The sequence below is a fragment of the Neofelis nebulosa genome, chromosome 3 (genome assembly GCF_028018385.1).
Source record: "Neofelis nebulosa isolate mNeoNeb1 chromosome 3, mNeoNeb1.pri, whole genome shotgun sequence".
NCBI classification, from domain to species: Eukaryota; Metazoa; Chordata; class Mammalia; order Carnivora; family Felidae; genus Neofelis; species Neofelis nebulosa.
This window is the reverse complement of record NC_080784.1, coordinates 156,953,361-156,975,578: the sequence shown is the minus strand read 5'-3', so window position 1 is coordinate 156,975,578 and position 22,218 is coordinate 156,953,361. Positions and strand designations below refer to the sequence as shown.

Genomic DNA, 22,218 nt, shown 5'->3' with positions numbered 1-22,218 from the left:
GTTTGACAAAGGACAACAATGAAATCACTTTGAGGAAATGTATAAACATATTTGCAGAGGCTGAATGGACAATAAAAATAGTTTGGGGATTAAAAGTGAAGAGAGAAAAAAAGAGTAACTAGTTCCACAGAGGATTGGAAATGAACAGTGACACTATAATGCCAGAATTCAGGATATTGGACCAGACCAAAAGACAGGAGGTACTGAAGAAGGCTGAACACAGTTTTCATCGTACGATTCATTTATTTATGATCTCATTACAGAGAGGAGAGAAGGGAGTATTTTTGGTCTGTGTTTTTAGATCATTACAGGCTGTTTTATAGCAGCACTTTGTTCTCTCCGATATAATTCTCAAGACTATTCGTATAGTTTTTCTTATTTCCCTTTTTTTCCCTCCAGTTTTACACTTAATTAGTTGGAGATACATATTGCACATGAATTGCACCTTCCTCCACATCCATTAAAATACAAAGGCATTGTACAGATAATACATTGCACATATGATTATATATAGCAAATCTAGATTCTTTTCACCATTTTTTTTCTTTTTACTACATGCTTAAAACATTAAGAAGCAGAATTAATCACCTCTATTTTGATTATATATTAATTCAGCAGCTATTCACTGAGTACTTATGCACCAGGCATTATGAAGGATATAGTGTCAAGGGTGTTAACTTGTGTCCATACAGTTTGTTTGTATGAGTGTTTTTTGTTTGTTTGTTTGTTTGTTTCCCCAGGGGAAAGAAGCTTCTAGAGTCAGAACCACATGATGGACAGTGACTGGCTAATCCTCGATCTTACTAAGCTTTTCGGTGACAAATTATGTTTGCCTTGCCAGTTTTTGTTAAAGGGAATATGATTTGTGTATGCTTGTTTCTACTTAAATTATAGGATTGTTTTACTAGAGTCTTGAAAATAGCAAATAAATGATAAATGAGCTACAGCCAGTCATGACATAGGCAAGAACATAATAATTTTCTCCAAAGTGAAACTGCCTAATAAATCTTAATTTTGAGTAACCAGCAAGTAACAGAAACACACTTTACTTAAGCCACAGCTTATACCAATTCTTAGACTGAGACCAGAGCATTAAAATTTTACCTAATGACAATTGAGAAGATAGAAGTAAAAGTTCTTTAAAAATAACAATATCCAGGGATGCCTGGGTGGCTCAGTCGGTTGAGCATCTGACTTTGGCTCAGGTCATGATCTAACAGCTTGTGGTTTCGAGCCCTGCATCAGGCTCTGTGCTGACAGCTCAGAGCCTGGAGCCTGCTTCAGATTCTGTGTCTCCATCTCTCTCTGCCTTCTCCCTCGCTCATACTCTGTCTCTCTCTCAGAAATAAATAACCATTAAAATTTTTAAAAATAATAACAATATCCATTAAATTATAAGATAGTATTTACAGAATAACAAATATCACTTGATCTTAGCCAAAAGGCAGAGAAGCGATGAGAATAACAAATATCAATACTTTTGATCACATATCCCATCTTCCTCATTTAGTAGTTGTTGAAAAGGGAAATACTAGTTGCCAAGAAGTTAGGGTAACTGTGCTTTAGAATAATATGAAGAGTTTTATGTAAAATAAAACTCAAGTTGTATGAGTACACATTTGATGTTTCAGAATATAAACCTTCTATATACAGTTCTCAAAAGGATATATATTTAGATGTATTTCAAGGAACAAAATTAGTTCTAGAAATTCTTTTGTAACCTAGTTGTTGAAAAAATGTCAACTTTAGTATGACTTCCCACTCCCAACCTCCATTTTCATTGTAATGTGCCTTGAGTCCAAACTTTTGAGACTATTGATTGAATAATTTCTTAAGGTGCTTAGTTATGCTTCTTCTAGTTGTCAGTCTGAACCCAGATTTGTTAGTATTCTATTCAGAGCATGAAATGCATGTCTTAAGAGTTTAACTGATATGTAGTGAGGCATATAGTCCAATGAACACTGCAGTCACTCAATAAAGATTGAACATAATGATAAATTGTAAGGGTATAGAATTGCTAAAAGAGTCCTAGAAATACTATTAAAATAAGATATGTATATTAATGAGATAAGGAATCTTTTTAAAAAACTACATTTGCAACTTCTTAAGCATAACTTTTGGCATATACTAGCTTTGCGTTCTAACACATGTAATATTGAGCTTTCAAAAAAGTGAATGGGGAGAAATGAATGTGATTTTGACAATAGAAGACAACAGCTTAGGCCAAAGCACAAAATCTCACCTAAATGCAATTACCCAAACAGTATTTCTCCTGTGTTTTGAAACTTCCTTAGAGTTTTATTTATTGTGCAATACTATTTTGGTTTATCCATTCTGTTGAAAGTTTTTTAGACTTCTATCATTTGCAATCTGTGATTTTTAAGTTTGTGTTATGAATCCATTCTCCCTCCAACTCTTCCTCTTGTTTTTTGTTGGTCCTTTTTTCTTCTTTTTGTGATTTGGGCAAATTGTCTCTAATGAGAGAAATGTTCATAAGATAAACAAGATGCTGCTTGATCGGTTACATGAATGCTACAATTTCCCAGAATTTTCCCTGACCTGAATTGGTCAGTACCTTAAAAATAATAATGGGATCTAATTTGAAAGATGCATAGCCATAACACGGTTGAGGATCTGAATTTATTCTTACAAGAGTATGTTGATTCAGTTAAGAATTTCAGAAAAGGCCAGAACAGGTGGCTCATGATTTATGTCAACCCTCTGATAACAGATTTTTCTGAAAGATATTTTTCCATAATATCAAATATTGATGAGTGGGAGGGAGAGAAGTTTCTTCAATAAAGATTCTGAATCCATTATTTAGTGTGAGGGAATTCCGTGTTAATGTGTACCACATGAGGTTTATTTCTCATAAAACTGACATGGAAAAACTTAGGCCTTATGAAACAAGTTACAGAGTAGTTTCTTCTGAAGAGATCAATCCTTGAGATGGGTAAAAAGCAAGACTATCATGTTAAATGGTGATATAAACTATAATATTTTATAAATGAGGCAAGTCAAACTATTTGAAAGCTTTATATGTATAATTACCTTCCTAACTTTAAAAGGGAAATATTGGTGTTCTTATTATGAATCTTAATTTCCTATGTCTATAGTTTGGAATTGTATGTTGTGTTTTTTGTTTTTTGTTTTTTGTTTTTTTCTATCTTAGCTTGATTAACTTTTGCCTTACATTTTCCAAGTCTGTACTATATTTTTTTAAGTTTATAATATGGTTGCTTTTTTAACAAATAATTTTACTAGGGAAATGTTTTTTTAAAAAAAACATTATGTTCAAAAAGCAAGTGTGAATGAAGTAAATTATTAACTTTCAGTTTGGAAGAGGTGAATAAAAAGTGCTTGGCCAATACCGTACCATTAATCTATTCTCTTTTCTCCTTTCTCTCTGTACTTCTCTCTCTCCAATAGAAGTGGAACAAAAAGGTAATTAAATACCTTTCATAAATTATATACTATTTATAGGCTAAGTTATTTAACAGTTTAACATTTAGTTAAAATAATTTTGTATTAATTCTTATCGATTTTATGAAAATTTATTTACTACTTCTGCTGCTCAACTTCACTTTAATCTGTTGTGATGACCAGTGCTGGTTTGATCCTTTTATCCTAAAACAGTTTAATCATGTAAAAATTTCAACCGTGCATTTTTTTCCTCTTTACTTTTAAATAAGTAGTTAGAAATCCGGTAGACAATGATGGATAGTGAATACTTTAGATCTGTTTTTATTTCTCTAGTAGATAATTTTCCATAGCTCTGGTGTGATTTTCCCCATTCCTTTAATTTTTAACTACTGGGGGAAAAGGGGAGATAGTTTTCTGAAATGCCTTATAATAAATTAATTTAGTTATCATGGGCTGATTATTAACAAACCTAAAGTTTATATGCAATAGTGACACAATGCCTATCCAATTCTTTATAATTATAGCCATCATATTAGAATCCTGTGAAATTCTTCTAATCATCAACTTTATTATTGAGTATAAATTGATGATGGCCCTCTATCTTTGCTATGGAAGATTTTGGTAGCCAACTTTGCCCTCAAACTTTTCATTTCTACAAAAGTAAAACTTTGGGCACTTTAATAATATACTTTCCTTTTTAATAACCTGCACATCCTAGCTGAGTTTTATCTTAGATTGTTTTCCATTGGATCCAGGCTTATAGTTGCTGTTGAAGACCTAATCACTAATAACAAGAGAATAATACTTTAATCATTAAAATATGGGTCAACATTCAAATTCCTTATGCTTTCTTAATTGCTCTATCCAATACAGTTCTAATCACTTCAAACATAACAGTGGACTGCATGATTACTTTTCAGTGTGTTTTCTTTGCAAAAAAATACTAGAGCAGTGTTTCCCATAGCAGGTTCAACAGAACACTACACTTTAAACAGGCTCTGTGGAAGGGGGCTCCACGATCAAATTAGTTTGTGAAATTTGCTCACCCCCCCTCACTTCTGCCTTGGAGATTCGCTAATGCACTAAAGCTATTCAAGTCTCTGCCACAATTCGATTTAATACGATATTTCTTAAACATATGGCTAAGGATCCCTGTTTTCTTTCTGTGTAATATCCACTTGAAACAGGTGCTTCAAGGACCACTCTCTGGGAAACATTGCTTTATGGTCCCTTCATTACAAGCCAGCCAAAACTTCTTACCACTATTCACAGAATGCGCTACTGAATCATACTAAAAATCAAATAAATCAGATAATTCCTTCCCATTTTCGATCTGAAGTATGAGCAGCAAAATATTGTAGCAAGTAATCTCGTTTTTTAATGTTCTTCTCATGTAACAGTAAAAGGTACATGTTTTTAAGTTCCAATACTACTGTATTTAACAGGACATTTTTAACTGATTAAAATCTAGATCTTGGGTTCTTCTCTGTAACCTTTCATCTTTTCTTCTTATTCCTTCTTTCCTTTCTTTTTCTTCCTTTCTCTTTTTCCTCCCAGTATCCATCCATCACTCATTTTTAATTGTATGGGTTGCATGCTCTGTGTGTGCTATAGAAGCTTTAAGAGTTTTTTTGCTAGAAGATTCAGTGGCCTGTACTACAGGGCTTTGCTTTTCCTTTATTATTATACTTATTTACTATTGGATTAATATTTATTTCTTAATGATAAATTATTGAATGGCTAATATCAGAGTGAAATCAATATACATATATTTAATTTCCAAATAAGATAAGTAAAAATATTCTATATAAACCTTTGTATTTGTAAAATACATCGACGTACATCACATCTATATATGTATATCCAAAAATATTGTATAACATGTTTACAAAGGTAAAAATCAAAGGAAAACACAACTACTCATGGAGAGGCCACATTTTTCAGCAGATGAAATCAAAATGATTTTGAACAAAAGTCAAAATCAATATGTAAGACGGTTTGCATACTCAGAAGAATGCAGCAAAATAATTAAGTGGTGGTGGGTATCTCTTGTTAGAAGTACAGTCCATTTGGTAAAAACTAAGAATATGTGACAATATTAAAATTAATATATTTATTATTTTAACTCTTTCCCTTCCAACAGTTTTTCTTTGCCCTGGACTACTAAAAGGAGTATACCAGAGTGAACATTTGTTTGAATCTGACCACCAGTCTGGGGCATGGTGCAAAGACCCTCTGCAGGCTTCTGACAAGATTTATTATATGCCCTGGACTCCCTACAGAACTGATACCCTGACTGAGTACTCATCCAAGGATGACTTCATTGCTGGAAGGCCAACTACAACCTACAAGCTCCCTCACAGGGTGGATGGCACAGGATTTGTAGTGTATGATGGAGCTTTGTTTTTCAACAAAGAACGCACCAGGAACATAGTAAAGTTTGATTTGCGGACTAGGATAAAGAGTGGAGAGGCTATCATAGCAAATGCCAATTACCATGATACCTCTCCTTACCGATGGGGAGGCAAATCTGACATAGACCTGGCAGTGGATGAAAATGGGCTCTGGGTGATCTATGCAACAGAACAAAACAATGGTAAAATTGTCATTAGTCAATTGAACCCTTATACTCTACGGATTGAAGGGACATGGGATACTGCATATGATAAAAGATCAGCTTCCAACGCGTTTATGATTTGCGGGATTCTGTATGTGGTCAAATCTGTATATGAGGATGATGACAATGAGGCCACAGGGAATAAGATTGACTACATTTATAACACTGACCAAAGTAAGGATAGTTTGGTGGATGTACCATTTCCCAATTCATACCAGTACATAGCAGCTGTGGATTACAACCCCAGGGACAACCTTCTTTATGTTTGGAACAACTATCACGTCGTGAAATACTCTTTGGATTTTGGACCTCTGGATAGTCGATCAGGTAAGTTTGACTTTCGATGATACTCAAGGGGGAAATATTTATAGTTTGTTTTCAGTAAGTTTCTTGTACATATGATTAGACTACCTTTATTGTCTTCCTTCTGGCCTATGTACCTGCAAATTGTTCATTGTCTTTTCGTCTAAAAATGTTGTCATTAATTACTTTCAGCTGTTAAAAAAAGGTATAAGAAACTTTCTCTTCTTTGTATAGCTAGTCTCCAATCTTAAGTCCTTCTTTGAAGGACATTTTTATTATCAGCTGGTTAGCTCTTTGTGTAGGGAAGTGCACAAAAGCTTTGCTAAAATAGAATGCCATCCTGTCTAATTAATTGTGACATGCCCTCTCCACTTGGAAAAATGTCAAGGGCTGCCTTGATATGATGCTTCGGGAGCCCTACGCCAATATATTCACTTTGCAGACAGCTTTGTATATGACCACTCCTATTGGGAACATTGTCAGTTCGCGTGTAGATATGTCTGAGTGTACCTAATTGGATGTATACAGAAAAATGTTTATAACTGGTAAATAGAGGAAAAAACAGACCTCAATTTTGTAAGAAACAACAGTGCAAAACACTGTTTTGAACAAACCACAAATTGTTTTTAATTTCAATTATTTGAAATTGTCTTTTTCCTCTCTAGGACATACTGTTTCCTTTTAATATTGTCTAAAGATAGTGACAAATTGCTCTATTATCTTAAACTTTTATTTATATAACTGAAAAGAATTATCTTAGTTTAGAGATTCAATTATTTTAACTACCAATAATGCTCTTCTTCATGATAAAGTGTAATGGAAAACTAAGGTACAGGTATCTGAATTTTGATAGTAATATAGCAGTTCATAGATTATATTCTGTCTTTCAGTGCTTACATGTTAATATTACTTATTTTCTGCATTGCTTTTACCATGCTTTTACTAGCATGCCATTCTGCTTCCTAACTATTTCATTATATACATATCTTCTTACACAAATAGATTCTAAGTTCCATATGGCCAGTGACCTTTACCCATCCTTTATATATATATATATATATATATATATATATATATATATATATAATGTGGCCATTATTTCTGCTTTATCAGACACTAGTATATATGTGGCATATATAAAATACAGGGTTAGTAACTCTGTTGAATAAGTGGATGAATGAATGAATGAATGAATGAATGAATGAATAGCTTTCCACTTCTTATTCTGATAGAATGAGAAATTAGTTGGCCTTTTCTCTAATCTGAAAGGCCTTGGTCAGAGTGACAGCAGTTCTTTCCATGGCCAGCAATGCTGGTATTATATTGAACTACCTTTTATGGAAGGAGAAGCCTAAATATGCAATAGCAACAAAAGCAACTTCTCCTTACTAAATCCTCAAAAAATCTCCTAGACCTAGTACAGTACCTGGCTCACCACTGTATAGGTAAGTTTTTTTTTTTTTTTCAATTCAAGACGCCCTTCAGTTGAAAACCTAAGCAAGAATCAACCATCTGCAGTACTCTGAGAAAATATTTTTTTCATAGCTGTGATATTCTTAAATTAAAATTTATATCTTGTTAGTGAAAACTCTCTGTGTGGTTCTTAGCCTTTTCTGACGTTTAAATTACATTAGGACGTAATTTCTAATTGCCTCCAAAGAAATAATAATTCATATTTTGTGGTTAATCAGTGAAGAAGGGATGGTAACATACTTCAAATTTTATTTATAGAAAATATTATACATTATTTTTATATAGAATAATGAATAGGTTATATTTAATTAGCATTCTAGATTTAGATTTGATGAATTGAAGCAAATTCTTAGCTTTCTAAATTATCCTTAAAGAGCAAGGTGATACCATAGTCTCATTTTAGATGAATGACACAAAGATTTTTCTAATGTACAGTAATAAACTCATATGTGTGTATAAATATATAGGATACGTCTTTGTAATTGTGGACATAAGGAAAAGTGCACTATTTCATTTGATGTTATGTGTCTGTCTCTTTATGGGAGTTAAAATATGAACTATTTTGCCCAAACGTACTAGTATTCAGGTTTGTTAAAAGGATGATATTAAAGTGGTAAACATTGAGAAATGATAAAGTTCAGCTTTTGAAACAAATTCCTAACTTATGCCAGGAGATTCAGTTTTCTCTCTTTTTATAAGACAATAAAGACCTTGTCTGATTTTCAGTGAGTAAGATTCCATCTATGAAGACCTTGTCTGTTTTGCAACGAGTAAGATTTCATCTGTATTAAATTTGTAAATATAATCGCAAGAAATATTATCAATTTCCATGCATGAATGCTGAGATTGAAAAGCTAGTATTTTGGTGTGGACTTACTGCAGTTTAAAGGTGAAAGAATAACTGTAGAAGTAAATTTTATGCATCGTCTGTGTGGATGTGAGAATTTCAATTAGCATTGATAGAGGCTGTTTGTCTTACTCCTCACAGACAGTTTCAGGTGGGTGTTTTTCTTTAGTAAATTAGGCTGACATTTTTCAAAGAAATTGCCTGTAGTAAATTCTTACTATGGATCTTCTTACATGTTTATGTACAGAAGCCAACATCCCATGAATATGTTAGGGTCAAGAAGTCTAATTCTGAGTTTGTAATCTGAAGCGTGTTTGCTGTTGCCATCTGTTGGAAGCAGGCTATTTTTGCTCTAAATCAATGAAAATTCACACTTCTGAAGCTTTTATGCAAAGGGGTATCTGTGCTCTACTTCTACTAAATATCACTTTTCTATACATTGAAAGATCTGGGTATTAGAAGTTAAGGGGCAAACATGTTCCCCTTGTATATATAGCAATCCTTGGGTGAAACGTCCACACAAGTAGCATGCAGCTCTGTAAAAGCCTGGGAGTCTGAAGGACTTGGTCTTGAATTCTGCCTGTGGTGTTGACTGTGGATGCATTGCTCAGCCTCTTGGTCTGGGTTTCCTCAACTATAACATGGAAAAAATAACACCTACCTCTGGAAATTACTGTTCGATTTTAATGAGACGATCTATTCAATAACAATCAAACAGCTGCACCCCAACCCTACAAAAATCATTTCCAGCCACATTTTCTAAATGAGGAAACTAAGTCACTATAACTCATATTACTCAAAACCTGCCCAGTGATTGAAGGGCAGCTCAACTCCAGATTCATGTTCCCTCCTGTGACACTTGTCGTGGAAAGTGTGTTTCCTGAGGCTGTGTCGCCAGATTTGTTCCTCTGGTCGAAGTGACCTCAGTATCCCCACAGGCCAGGCACTCTCTAGATGCAAATCTAATCTGTCGTTCTCACTGTAGTCGTTCTCACACATTGCTGTAGATGTGTGCTCTAAAAAGTTGTATCTGTTCTTCAGCCATGAAATCAGATGCATTTTCTTTTTTAACAAGAGTCCTTTTTAAAATTTTGAAATGGTAAACTTTAAGGAAGAATATCAAGGAAAATGGTGTCTCAGAAATATCCTAAAAAGTAGCTTCAGAAGTCATTTCACTTTGCTCCCTTACTTTTCCCAGCACCCATTCTCAAAGGGCTAATCCCGCTGCCTTTTGTTAGGGACATTTGTTTGTATTCTTTTTCAAATGAAACCATCCTGGGAATGGTGGTAGGTGAAACAGGTTGTTTTCAACCATAGCCATTTAAATTAATTAATTTTATTTTTTAAACTTGTCTTTCAAATGCTCAGTTGTTAATTTTAAGTGAAGTTTCTCCTTGAAAAGTGCTTTAATGGGCCTATTCTTCTGGACAAAGTTTTAAAATGCTTCAAACTTGTTCTCCTTTCTGCCTAAAAACATTTTCAAAACTGTCATCATTTATTCTGCATTATATTAATGCAAGTTTGCCAGCATTTTCTGTAGTTTTCCAGCATGAATGTAGTGGAAAATGAGTCCGTATTTATTCATATTGCTATTCACATAATTTATACCTGCACATTTTGTAAAAACAATTTTTAATAATAGAGTTCTGCCTCAAATGGTAAAGAACATACAAATGCAAAGAATTTCCAGCTTATAAAAAGCTTTTGTTCCAGAACTAATGAGATTTTGATTCACACTGAAATAATCTTGCTGATATAGCTTCAGTCACTTTGGTTTACAGGTCTTTATAGAGTGCCTGGTAAATAAATAGTAGGTGCTCTGCCAAGATTTGTTGAATGATTTAGGAAATACAAGAATGCATTAAAATACATATTTAATATTCAGAATATTATGAAAATAAGAATATTAGTCCTAAAATTTGTTTAATTAGATTACATGTATGCATGGGGTGTCTGGGTGGCTCAGTCGGTTAAGCCTCCAACTTCGGCTCAGGTCATGATCTCACGGTCTGCAAGTTCGAGCCCCACGTCGGGCTCTGTGCTGACAGCTCAGAGCCTGGAGCCTGCTTCAGATTCTGTGTCTCCTCTCTCTCTGCCCTCTCCCATTCGTGCACTCTCTGTCCCTCAAATATAAACATTAAAAAATTAAAAAAAAAAAAAAAGATTACATGTATGCAGGGGCGCCTGGCTGGCTCAGTCAAGTGTCTGGCTCTTGATTTCAGCTCAGGTCATGATCACCGGTTGGTAGGTTCGAGCCCTGGTTGGGGCTCTGCACTGACAGCTCAGAGCCCACTTGGGATTCTCTCTCTCCCTTTTTCTGTGCCCTTCGCACAGATTCTCTCTCTCTCTCTCTCTCTGTCTCTCTCTAAATAGACTTAAAAAGAAAAAGTTGCACATATGCCTCTCAGGTTGTCATCTTCACTATTTGCCGCACTCTCCTATAATCTAGAAGTTTTATGAGTCATCCCAGTTATTCCCCACCCCACCACCTGCACCCAGCTTCTTCCCTTCTCCACGAAGATTATATTGAGCTTTGGTAACCTAAAGGAAGTTGAGCAGGTGTTAAGGAGAAGTGCCAAAGCACATTAACACCTAATGCGCTTTCTTTCAGAAGTAATTAGAAGAAACTAAAGTCACTAGTCTTAGAATAGGGAAGAAAGTGAGCAACTGTTCAATGACTTTCACATTCAGAACGTATTCCCAAATTTTTCAGTTGACGAGTTCCAGGATTTTCTTCAACTCAGAGAAAATGGAACGTGTGGCATATTCAGAAATGAGTAATAATCATACTCTGTTCAAAATACATTTTGTCTGAACAGCTGAATCAGTTCGGGGCACCTGTATCAGAAATGCTTGTAAGCATTAGCACCTGAGTATAAAGTAAATGCAAACGTGAATGCAAAAGTGTTTTCTCTGTTCTTTTCTGAGCAGAAAACCAAACCTAGAGCTATCAGATCTAGAAATTTCTTCAGATGCACTTTTAACTAAGCCTTTATCCTTCCTATCTTATAAAATTCAATATGAACTATACATTCTTCACTGCTTTCAGTTAGCTGCTTTGTAAGATAGACATTAAAACCCTCCAAACAATACTAAGCTGTTTCACAGGTTATTTGAATGATTCTCAGGTTTGCATTATAAATAATTCTAGAACTACCTGAATCCTGATACATGCAGGAATCAGTGGCATCACTTCCCTTTGGCTGTTATAAGTGACATATAGACTGACTTTAACTCTTTAGTTCTTTGTCACAAACCTTCTTGTGCTGAGTCCATTATTCATTAATGACTGGCAGTGGAACGTGGGACCTTTTTGTTGGCTTTTCCAGTTTGCTTCTAAACTGCCCACAGAACATCTATACTTCCCTTGTCAAATATACAGATGTTTTCCAGTATTTTCTACTAAAGAAGGAGGGAGTAGATTTAGGTTGACAGTAAGAATAGGCAGAGAAGCTCACTTCCAAAAATTTCCTAAAATCAGCATGCCTAACACATCTCAAAGTCTACTGGTTGAGATTTAGTCAAACACATCAAACAATCAGTATGAACGACAGAACAATAAAGACATGTAGTTACTGTCTTATGCCTGTTCTTCTGCTTCCCTAACACAATCCATATTTTCTTGAAAGCCATTTCAGATTATCTAAATGTATCCATTCTTATATATGCTGAGGATAATAGAATCTAAAACAGCAACAAAAAGCCTACACATAACAGTTTAACAATGCAGATAAGGTGAACCTTCTGTCCTTATAATATGCTAATTAGGTGCATTTGCGTCTCCAGTAAAAGCTGTGACTATGTAGTGATGAATAAGAACTTTAAACACACATGACACCTCGTTAAAATGTAATTTTCACATCATATATCTGAGCCCTTTACTTTGACAGCTGAGTAATGTGAGTGCTGGGCAGAGAATCTTGAGCATTTTGAAACTGTCACGTGTTTAATAGGTACCTGAATTCGCTTCCTGAACGGTTTAGTTAAATATGATGCACCCTAATCACAAAACAGAGCCTGAAAGTAGTGTGATCTTAAATCAAACTTGTCCTGAGCCTCTGGGTTATGATTACTTCACAGTTCCACTTGAGATGCCACATTGTCTCTAAAGTTTAATTTACATCTATCTTAGTAACTGAGTGAACTTTACAAAAAGAAAAAATAGTCAGCTACTTGTTGCTAATTTCATCCCAGTCTGTATTTTTATGCATCAGCTGTTTCCCTGTCTGCAGAGGAGCCCCCCTTCTTCCTCTCAATGCTGCTTCATTGCCTGTAGTGACAGCTGCTGCCTGAAGGGCGTTGCTGCTGGTGATTTTTCAGGGAGCACAGCCAAAACTTGCAAAATTTGCAAGAGCTATTCCGCTGCCGTTTCACACCAGCCGAATTCTCTTGTGTTTGTTTTTACTTTTCTTGTATTTTTCTGTCTTCATAATTGAAGGTTAAACCCTTTCAGAATGACACCTTTTGCTTCTCAGGCTCTGAATATCAAACCACAGTCCTGTACAAAGCAAAACTTGACCTGCCTTTCTACAGCCGATGAGTCCAGTGTTAGCCATTAATCTGATGTGTAGAAGATAAGATGCTGAGGATAAAAAGGTTCACAGATGATACTAACTTATTATATTTTTTTCCCTACAGAGTGATGTCCCTGATAAATGTAGCATTATTAGAAGTGTAATCAAAATCATTTCTCCATGTAACACACAGTCATAAAAAGATGACTTGTGAATAAGCTTCCCACTCACACCAGCTGTCCCTTCTGTAGCCATTTCACTGCTCGTTAGCACGTCCAGCAGAGGGCAGACAGGTGGAAGTGAAATAGTTTCGTTATTAGCACATCTCCTCAGGGTTGGTGATAGTGACTAAAATGAGATTTCTGATTATCCAAAGTTTCCGCTTCAGAATGCTCTGCTTCCGTCCACAGTGCCACGGATAAATGATAATTGATTTTGTTATAAAGCAAAGTCTGACATTTGCTTTATTTCTTTGTGTTTTGTTTTGTTTTGTTTTCCCAAATTTTAGATAATGTTCAAGTACTTGAGAATAGAGTGACAATCAAAAGTACGAATATAAGGACCAAGGTATTTCCTTCTTAATGGCTTTTCCATCAGGAAGCCTAATTCTCAAATTATACTGATTAATGACCAAATAATTTAAGATGCATAAATGATAGGTAAAATATATGCTGTATAATTTTTGGGAAGAAACATGTCAGATTTTCCTGAAAACAAGTGGAGAACATTTCCCTTTTATTTGCTTAATAAGAACTCTGCCTGTTTCTCATTATTCTCTTCGGTAGTACAAATTCACGGGCAACCTTTTTGCATCCACATATCTCAGGTGAGAGACAAATTAAAATTATCCAGTCCTTTCTCTCCAAAGTGTCTTGCGATGGAAATATTTTAGCCTTAAAATTTAGATTTTTAGAAATAATGTTAGAAAAAACAATTCTACCAAAAATACACAAGCATGAATGAAGTGTTAGGTATTGGTTGATTTCATGACTTAAATTGATCTTTTATGCTATTTTTTTGAAAAGATAAGAAATGTCTTTGAAGAAACTTTTTCCTTGGAGAAAAAAAGAAAATGGCACTTTTATTTGGAAACCTGTATTTAATAAAAATATAAAACAGACTGATTTTTAAAACAGTAAACTTTTCAAAATCTATAATAAGATTGCCATATAGCAGACATATTTACATATTAAACAAAATATTTAGAGTTTTATATTTTATAGAGAAGCCCACCAAGAGACATACGTGGTGATCGTTTGTGGAAAGGAAGCTTGAAAGTGGAATTGGAAATACTAAGAAAAAGCCAGAGATGAAATTCATCCACAAAATCTGACCTGCTGTAGAAAGTAGAAGCAGGAGGTCAAAACTGGGTTTAAGTCAGAAGACCAATAATTGATTGGCCCGCCTTTCTTTCTTTCCTTCCTTCCTTCCTTCCTTCCTTCCTTCCTTCCTTCCTTCCTTCCTTCCTTCCTTCCTTCCTTCCTTCCTTCCTTCTTTCCTTCCCTCCCAGCCTCTCCTTCAGGAAACAGGTCTTTAAGTATAGTTGAGGCCAGGCATTGTGCTATGCTCTGTGGCTACAACTATGAACTATGACCCTATCCTCACAGAGATTACAGAATATTAAAAACAAATTAAAAGAAATAGAAAAGGGGGTGTCAAAAAAATAGTAGCATCACGTACTATTTACTGAATGTTCCCTTTTCTTGCCATTTACTTAAATTATCAAATGTAACCCAAACAAAAATCATGCACAGAAAGCACCATCTTCATTTCCAGATGAAGAGATTGAGGGTCAGAGAAGGGCAATAACACGAACATCACATACATGGTCCAGGGTTGCGGTTAGAATCCTAGTCTGTCTGACTTTCTGTTATGTCCTTTAGCATCTGGCAGTGATTGAAAGGAATACAGGTACCACAGCTAAGGAGCAAGGCAGAAGGCAGGGAGGCATAAGGAGCAAGGCAGAAGGCAGGGAGGCAATATACATGTACTAGAAGGTAAGTAAGGCAGCTAAGCTGAAGTAGAAATGCAAGGCAGCAAGGACGCACTGACCTTCAGTTAGAGTAAGGACAAGAAACAGCAACTGGTACCGTAGGGGACTGTCATCCCCACCAAATTGCACTAGGTCTCACACACACACTTTCACCCTTAAAAAAATGGTCTGAGGTACAGGTGAGGAAACTGAGTCTCAGAAACATAGTCACCTGGCCAGGGAATCCTGTAATGTAGATTTCAAAGAAGCTCAGGTTTATTTGACTGAATCATGGAGCCACAACATTTTATATTTACAATGGAAAAAATTATAATGCACACAAGCATCCAATAAAATGTGATATAATGGTGCATGGATATGGTGTGGGAGATATGTATGTGTGTTCTTGGAAATGCTTGAGGAAACAGATGTAATTATTGGAATATTGGAAGAATTAGAAATTTTTGCAGAAATTCTGAACAATCAGAAGGTCCACATGGAGATTTGGGGACTGGCTTTTATTAGATTTAATTCTAGTTAACATATATTATTATTTCAATTTTTATCATTTAGATGTATGGCTAGCACAACTTTTATGTTTTCTATAAGTAAGATTGGCAAAATGGTGAAAAGCAAAATGAAGGAAGAAGTTAAGGAAGACAGAAATAAAAGGGAAATAAATATTTTTTGTTTCCTAAAAATAAATGGACAAGAGGGGCTTCTGGGTGGCACGGTTGGTTAAAAGTCCGACTTCAGGTCAGGTTATGATCTCACGGTTCATGAGTTCTAGTCCCGCATAGGGCTCTGTGCTGACATCTCAGAGCCGGGAGCCTGCTTCAGATTCTCCCTCTGTCTCTCTGCCCCTCCCTTGTTCATGCTCTCTCTCTCTCTGTCTCTCTCTCTTTCTCTCAAAAATAAAATAAACATGAAACTTTTTCTTTTTTTTTTTTTTTGGTTTTTCACTTAATATATATATATATATATATATATATATATATATTTTTTTTTTTTTTAATATATGAAATTTATTGTCAAATTGGTTTCCATACAACACCCAGTGCTCATCCCAAAAGGTGCCCTCCTCAATACCCAGCACCCACCCTCCCCTCCCTCCCACCCCCCATCAACCCTCAGTTTGTTCTCAGTTTTTAAGAGTCTCTTATGCTTTGGCTCTCTCCCACTCTAACCTCTTTTTTTTTTTCCTTCCCCTCCCCCATGGGTTTCTGTTAAGTTTCTCAGGATCCACGTAAGAATGAAACCATATGGTATCTGTCTTTCTCTGTATGGCTTATTTCACTTAGCATCACACTCTCCAGTTCCATCCACATTGCCACAAAGGGCCATATTTCATTCTTTCTCATTGCCACGTAGTACTCCATTGGGTATATAAACCACAATTTCTTTATCCATTCATCAGTTGATGGACATTTAGGCTCTTTTCATAATTTGGCTATTGTTGAGAGTGCTGCTATAAACATTGGGGTACAAGTGCCCCTATGCATCAGTACTCCTGTATCCCTTGGATAAATTCCTAGCAGTGCTATTGCTGGGTCATAGGGTAGGTCTATTTTTAATTTTCTGAGGAACCTCCTCACTGCTTAACATGAAACTTTTTCTAAATGGGCAGGAAATGAATGAGTTCCCTTTTCTCAAAGGGAAGGTGATGAAAGAACATGCCTTTAAAAATGTTAAAAAGCTATTTCCAAGATTGATTTAATTACCTTAAGTGGTTAAAGATAAAATAAAGGACAAAGTATGGAATGCTTATACCTCTATGGTTGGAATGTAAATTGTCATAACCATTTTGGAGAGCATCTTGGCAATATCTGGTAAAACCCTTATTTAAATGATAGGCTTATTTTGTATGTTAGCATATCTATTTCTAGGTTTCCTCCCTAGAGAAACTTTCATACTTATATGAAGACAGGCTTGTACAAAGGTGTTCGTTATAGCGCCGTATAAAACAACATAAAAGTGGATTATACCAGACCGTCCCTCATTCCGTGAAAGGGTACAGGGCATGGTAGGAAAGGATGACAGAGAGGCTTGCATGCAGTTGCACAGGTGTATAATAAGCAACTGGAATAGAAGGCATGAATGTGACAGCTATCTGGCTGGCACCAGAGACTTTAAAAGCCCTGGTCAGTGTGGATGGCAGAGTCCCACTACCATCCACACTGACCAGGTAATGTGATCACTCCTCCCTTAGAACCTGATACATCAAAGCAACTGTTGGTACCTATGAAATGGTAGGTCAGAAAAAATCTTCAAGTGGCATTTCCCCTTTCTAGTCATATAGCCCCATGTTGCTTTAATAACTCAAAGAAGCCAGGATTATAACTTCCCCAGAGCACCAACATCCTTTACCTCCTTCTTTGAAATCATTACACTTCTAGTAAAAGAAGCCCTCTCTTGTCAGAAAAGTAAATTTTTACTCTGGAATTTTAATCAAGCATGACCCATAGTAGCTTATCATGTGTTGCAACTATTGAATGTATTGAGCAATTCTTGAGAATTTAATTTCTTCAAAATTATTTTTATATCACCTTCACTGAATTTTTTTTCCTAAATATGAATGTGTTAACTTGCCATGCATTCTGGATTCCCATGATAGCTTTTAGTATGACCATACTTTTTAAGTTTTTAGGAACATAGCGGAGTATGTCAGTGGATGAGCAGGACTCCTGAACATGTTCCAGAATTAGGAATTTAAAATACCACAACGCAGGTTCAAGTACCCATTTTTGTAAGCATGAAAAGCTAAAATTGTCTAACCCAAACAGTGAACAGGAAGATTTATATATGAATGAAGATGAGGGTTTTAGTTCTCTGGTTTAATGAAAAAGATAAACCAATCAAAAGAGATGTGCCATAAAATGTTGAACTTCAAGACAAAATTCACATAAAGAATATAAACAATATTAATCTAGTGAAGTTGCATTATACATTAAAGTATGAAAGTAAAAATTAAAGAGAAGCAATTGATTTTTGAAACTCCTTTATAGTTTATAAAATACAGTGACTCTTTAACATACATATCCCTATAGAGTACAGATATAATATGACATATTATTATGCAGTGTATATTCTACATACTAAAAAGTACATTTACAAAGTATATTTTATAGTATTTTAATTGCCTAACATAACTTCTTGAATTAATGTCAGTTAAATGTATCTGTGATGCAACTCTTCTATATTAACAGAGTCCCATAGTTATTTCTGTGTAATTTTGTTCTCTGAGAACTTTCCCCCTAAACAATACATCTATTCTTCTTGAATATATTGACTTTTACTTTCCAATTAAGCTTCCATATAATTATTGTATCATTGATTAAAATATCTTAACAAGGCAACTAAGACAGTTATATGGTATAAGGATATTTAATATGAGAAATGTTCATTATGTACTTCTAAAGTTGTTGATGTTGTTGTTTTAAGTAGGTTTAAATGATTTGGAATTTAGATCAATATACTTTTTTCTACTTTTGTTTATATTTGAAAATTTCTATATAAAGCTTTAAAAATGATTTATGAGGACAAGCCTTTTAGCAGTCCTAGTAGTAGTATGTATTTTAATAAGCATATAATTCAGAATTTTAGTGGTAGTTAAGCTCTAAATTATTCAGGTTTGAGCTTTTTTGGGTTTTACCAAATTTCTTTAGTGAATATGTTCAGTCTTTCAAGTAGTGAAATACATTTCTGAAAACTGATCCACGTGAATAGAATACTGATAATCTATTTAGAATTCTATGAGGGAATGTAAGAAGGCCTTCTAATTGTGTCAGGATAGTTACTCAACTAATTAGCACCCCCTGGTGACTAGGACACAAATAAGAAAATGCCAAAGTCGTACTGACAGAGCAAAACTAAAAGAGAGAAGACCTAATCTATTGTTAGGTTTTTTTTGGTATTTTCTTTTTTTTTTTTTTCTTTGCTAAAGAAGAAAAACGTGTAGTTCTTCTTGGACATTCCTAGAAACTTTGCCTCTACTCCTTGGTTACAGAGCCCTACAAAACTATGTAACCCAGATTGAATCTACTCTCGTACAGAAATATGGAATAACAGAGTAGGTTGATCTCTCCAGAGACCTTAGAAATAGTTCCAATGTTTCATTACATTATTTGGTCTAGTGGTACTCTCTATTGATTTTGACTTTTAAATAGTTAAACCAGCAGTTTTCACCAGTTGCTTATAAGAATAAACACTGAAAAAGGAAAAAAAAACATAAAAAGAAAACTAAGCTTTGTTAAACAACAAAAATTCATTCAAGTAATATTTTAAGATCTACTTGGTTTTATTGAACAATTTATGAATTGGGCAGCAAGCCATCTAGGAAGTAGAAAGGAGCACTAGGAGCTGGACAAAATGGAAGACTTTATAGGCTAGAAGGGGAAGGATTAAGGGAAGAACAGTTTACCTCATCTTCCTTTGGGGGATAGAGAGGGTCCATGTGGCAGATTATTTTATTGGTGCTAATTAGAAACTTCTAGACTAACTGGTTAAGACTACATCCCCACAGAAAGTTGAAATTGGAATTGGGTTAAGTATTAAACCCTGGTTTAGTGATGTGGGTTTAGCACAAGTGACTCCATTTTGAGTCTGTCATTTCTTTTTAATAGCTTAACTATGCCAACATTGAATATGAATGAAAGGAGAGTCAGCTATTCTAATCAGAATTGACAAGTCTTTTTTCTTTTAACTTTGACAGTGAAACAGGTAAATTCACCCACCAGGAAGAGTCAATATTATTTGTTTTATGTATACAACTATGCCCTTTTTATGCCCATCCTTATATTTCCTAGGAAAGGGTACTTAAGTATGTTCTTTGAACATTGACTTTTAGCTTTCAAAACAAGATTATTCAATGAATATTTTTGATGAAAGAAAAGCAGTAATAGTTATTTTCATGGTATAATGATATTAAAAATTATTGTAGAGAAAGTGTTAGAATGTTGTATCACAATTTTGTGTAATTATTTTGGGAGGCAAGTAATTTTGTTCTAGTAATCAGTGGGTTTAAATATTTTGGTTTACTGGAAGCTTCTTTATGATAAAACTTCACTCTGCAAATCAGTTATAAGTAACTGATACCTAAGTTATATGGGGTAATATATCTCAAAGTGTGGTCTAAGGAACTTGTTACAGATGCAAATTGTCAGATTGCATCCCAGGTTAACTCTGGAGATGAATCCCAGTAATCTATTTTTAACAACCTGCTAAATTTGAGAATTACTGCGTGTGCCATAACCCCTACAAGGTTAGTATATACTATAGAGTGTAATAAACATATTAAACAGGTGCTTTGTTTTGTTTTTTAGAATTTATGTGACTGTTTTGTTGATTACCTTTAAGTAAGTGTTTCCCCATCTCTTATCTAATGACTACTGGAAAGAGGCCATATAACTCACTGCTGAGGGAAACATGTTAAAATTCAGGTTTCCTGTCTGTTTCCCACCCCATCATTGATTCAGTATATGAAATGAGGCCCAGGGATAGGGTTTTTTAGAGGTGGTTCTAGGTTTGGAAAAGAATCACTCCTCTAGATTCCCTAATGGTTAAACAGAATTTATATTTTAGCACAAATATTGTCTTAATGCATTAAGAACCTGTAGAGCAAATATATACTAACTACCCCCTCTCTGGGCTAAGGCTACTCTGGAAGTAAAATGTATCACTTTGCTTTATTAAATGAGCCTCTTTTGTGTCCTCATAGAATTACTACCTGTGTGGTTGACAGAAAAGAACAGCGTCCCCTCTCAAGCTTGTCCTGGCAAAAGCAAGGTGCCATTCATCTTCACCTTGAATAGATGGAATAAATTAACACGGTGAGAACAGCAGTAAGACTCTAGGCAATCATGCAGTGCTTTGCAACCACTCATGGTCTGTTTGTGGGTTGGGAAAGCAAAACAAAACAAAACAAGTGAAAAATGAGCAGCAAAATAAATTAGTCCTGTCACTATAGTTGAAGGAATGTAGTAAGCAGTAGAATCCTATCCTCACCATGAACAGAACCTCACACTTCTATATTTTAATTTAAGGCAAAGGTTTCTTTCATACTCAAAAGTAGGAGTTGGTAGAATTCCGAACCTTTCATTTATATTTGTAATTTTCCACATGTACTAACACATAGTCTGTGGCACATGATAGTTTCTTCTTCTGTCCATTTCCACTGACTTTCCTAAACATGGACAGAGGAAGAGGTGTGAGGGGTTTGGAAATGCTGTGCTGCTGCCTGACTCTAATCACTCTTTCTGACTGTGGTCATCTATTCTGGCTGTTCAGGGCTGCCGTGAGTGGCCCTCAGCTTTGCCAGCTGAGATCTGGGTAAGTGCAGAGAATGTGCCCATCCTGAATCAGGCTGATGTGTAACCTTTGGGCCAGCCCGTGCTGCTCTGACTTTTTTCCTTTAAGACAGAAATATCTGGTGGCTTTGACCCAGTAAGATTCTAAACTTTAAAAGCCATTTTCAGACGTGAATCTGTTTAATTAAATATTCTGCTATGCTAAAGGATACTCAAAATTTTGTATCTCTTTTTCATTTTTCAATTAAAATTGTGCATGGGGGTGCTATCTCACTTCATGAAGCAACTATTTTTAAGAGAAGCTTTTCTTTATGTTAGATTTTCCTGTCACCTATTTTTATACGTATCATCAGAATTATCCCTGGAAATATTTGGCTTAGTGGCTAGGGTGAGTAGGAGTTCTTTGTTCTAAAGATCTTTTGTTTAGTTTCCTTTAATTCTATTAATTTTATGCCAACTCTCCCCCCAATTTAAAGCTAAAAATGCAGTCATTCGTTCTCATTGTGTGAAGTTTGATTTATTTGTTTAGACTGTATTCTGATTAGGATGTAAGGTAATTCTGCTATTATCCCTAATTAAAAGAATGTGAAATAGGGGTTCTTGGATGGATCAGTCTGTTAAGCATCTGACGTCAGCTTAGGTCATGAACTCATGGTTCACCAGTTCAAGTCCCATGTCGGGCTCTGTGCTGACAGCTCAGAGCCTGGAGCCTGCTTCGGATTCTGGGTCTCCCTCTCTCTCTGCCCCTCCCTTGCTCATGCTCT

General features: G+C 35.2%; 1 protein-coding gene across 33 annotated transcripts in view; it reads left to right on the top strand.

Moving 5' to 3' along the window:
* Positions 1 to 22,218, top strand: part of ADGRL3 (adhesion G protein-coupled receptor L3) — an 829,205-nt gene that overhangs the window by 534,478 nt on the left and 272,509 nt on the right. For all 33 annotated transcript variants that reach the window (XM_058722441.1, XM_058722432.1, XM_058722430.1 and 30 more), the window contains one exon: positions 5,567 to 6,367. In XM_058722441.1, coding sequence (XP_058578424.1) covers positions 5,567 to 6,367 — 801 coding nt within the window. The remainder of the gene's footprint in view (positions 1 to 5,566; positions 6,368 to 22,218) is intronic.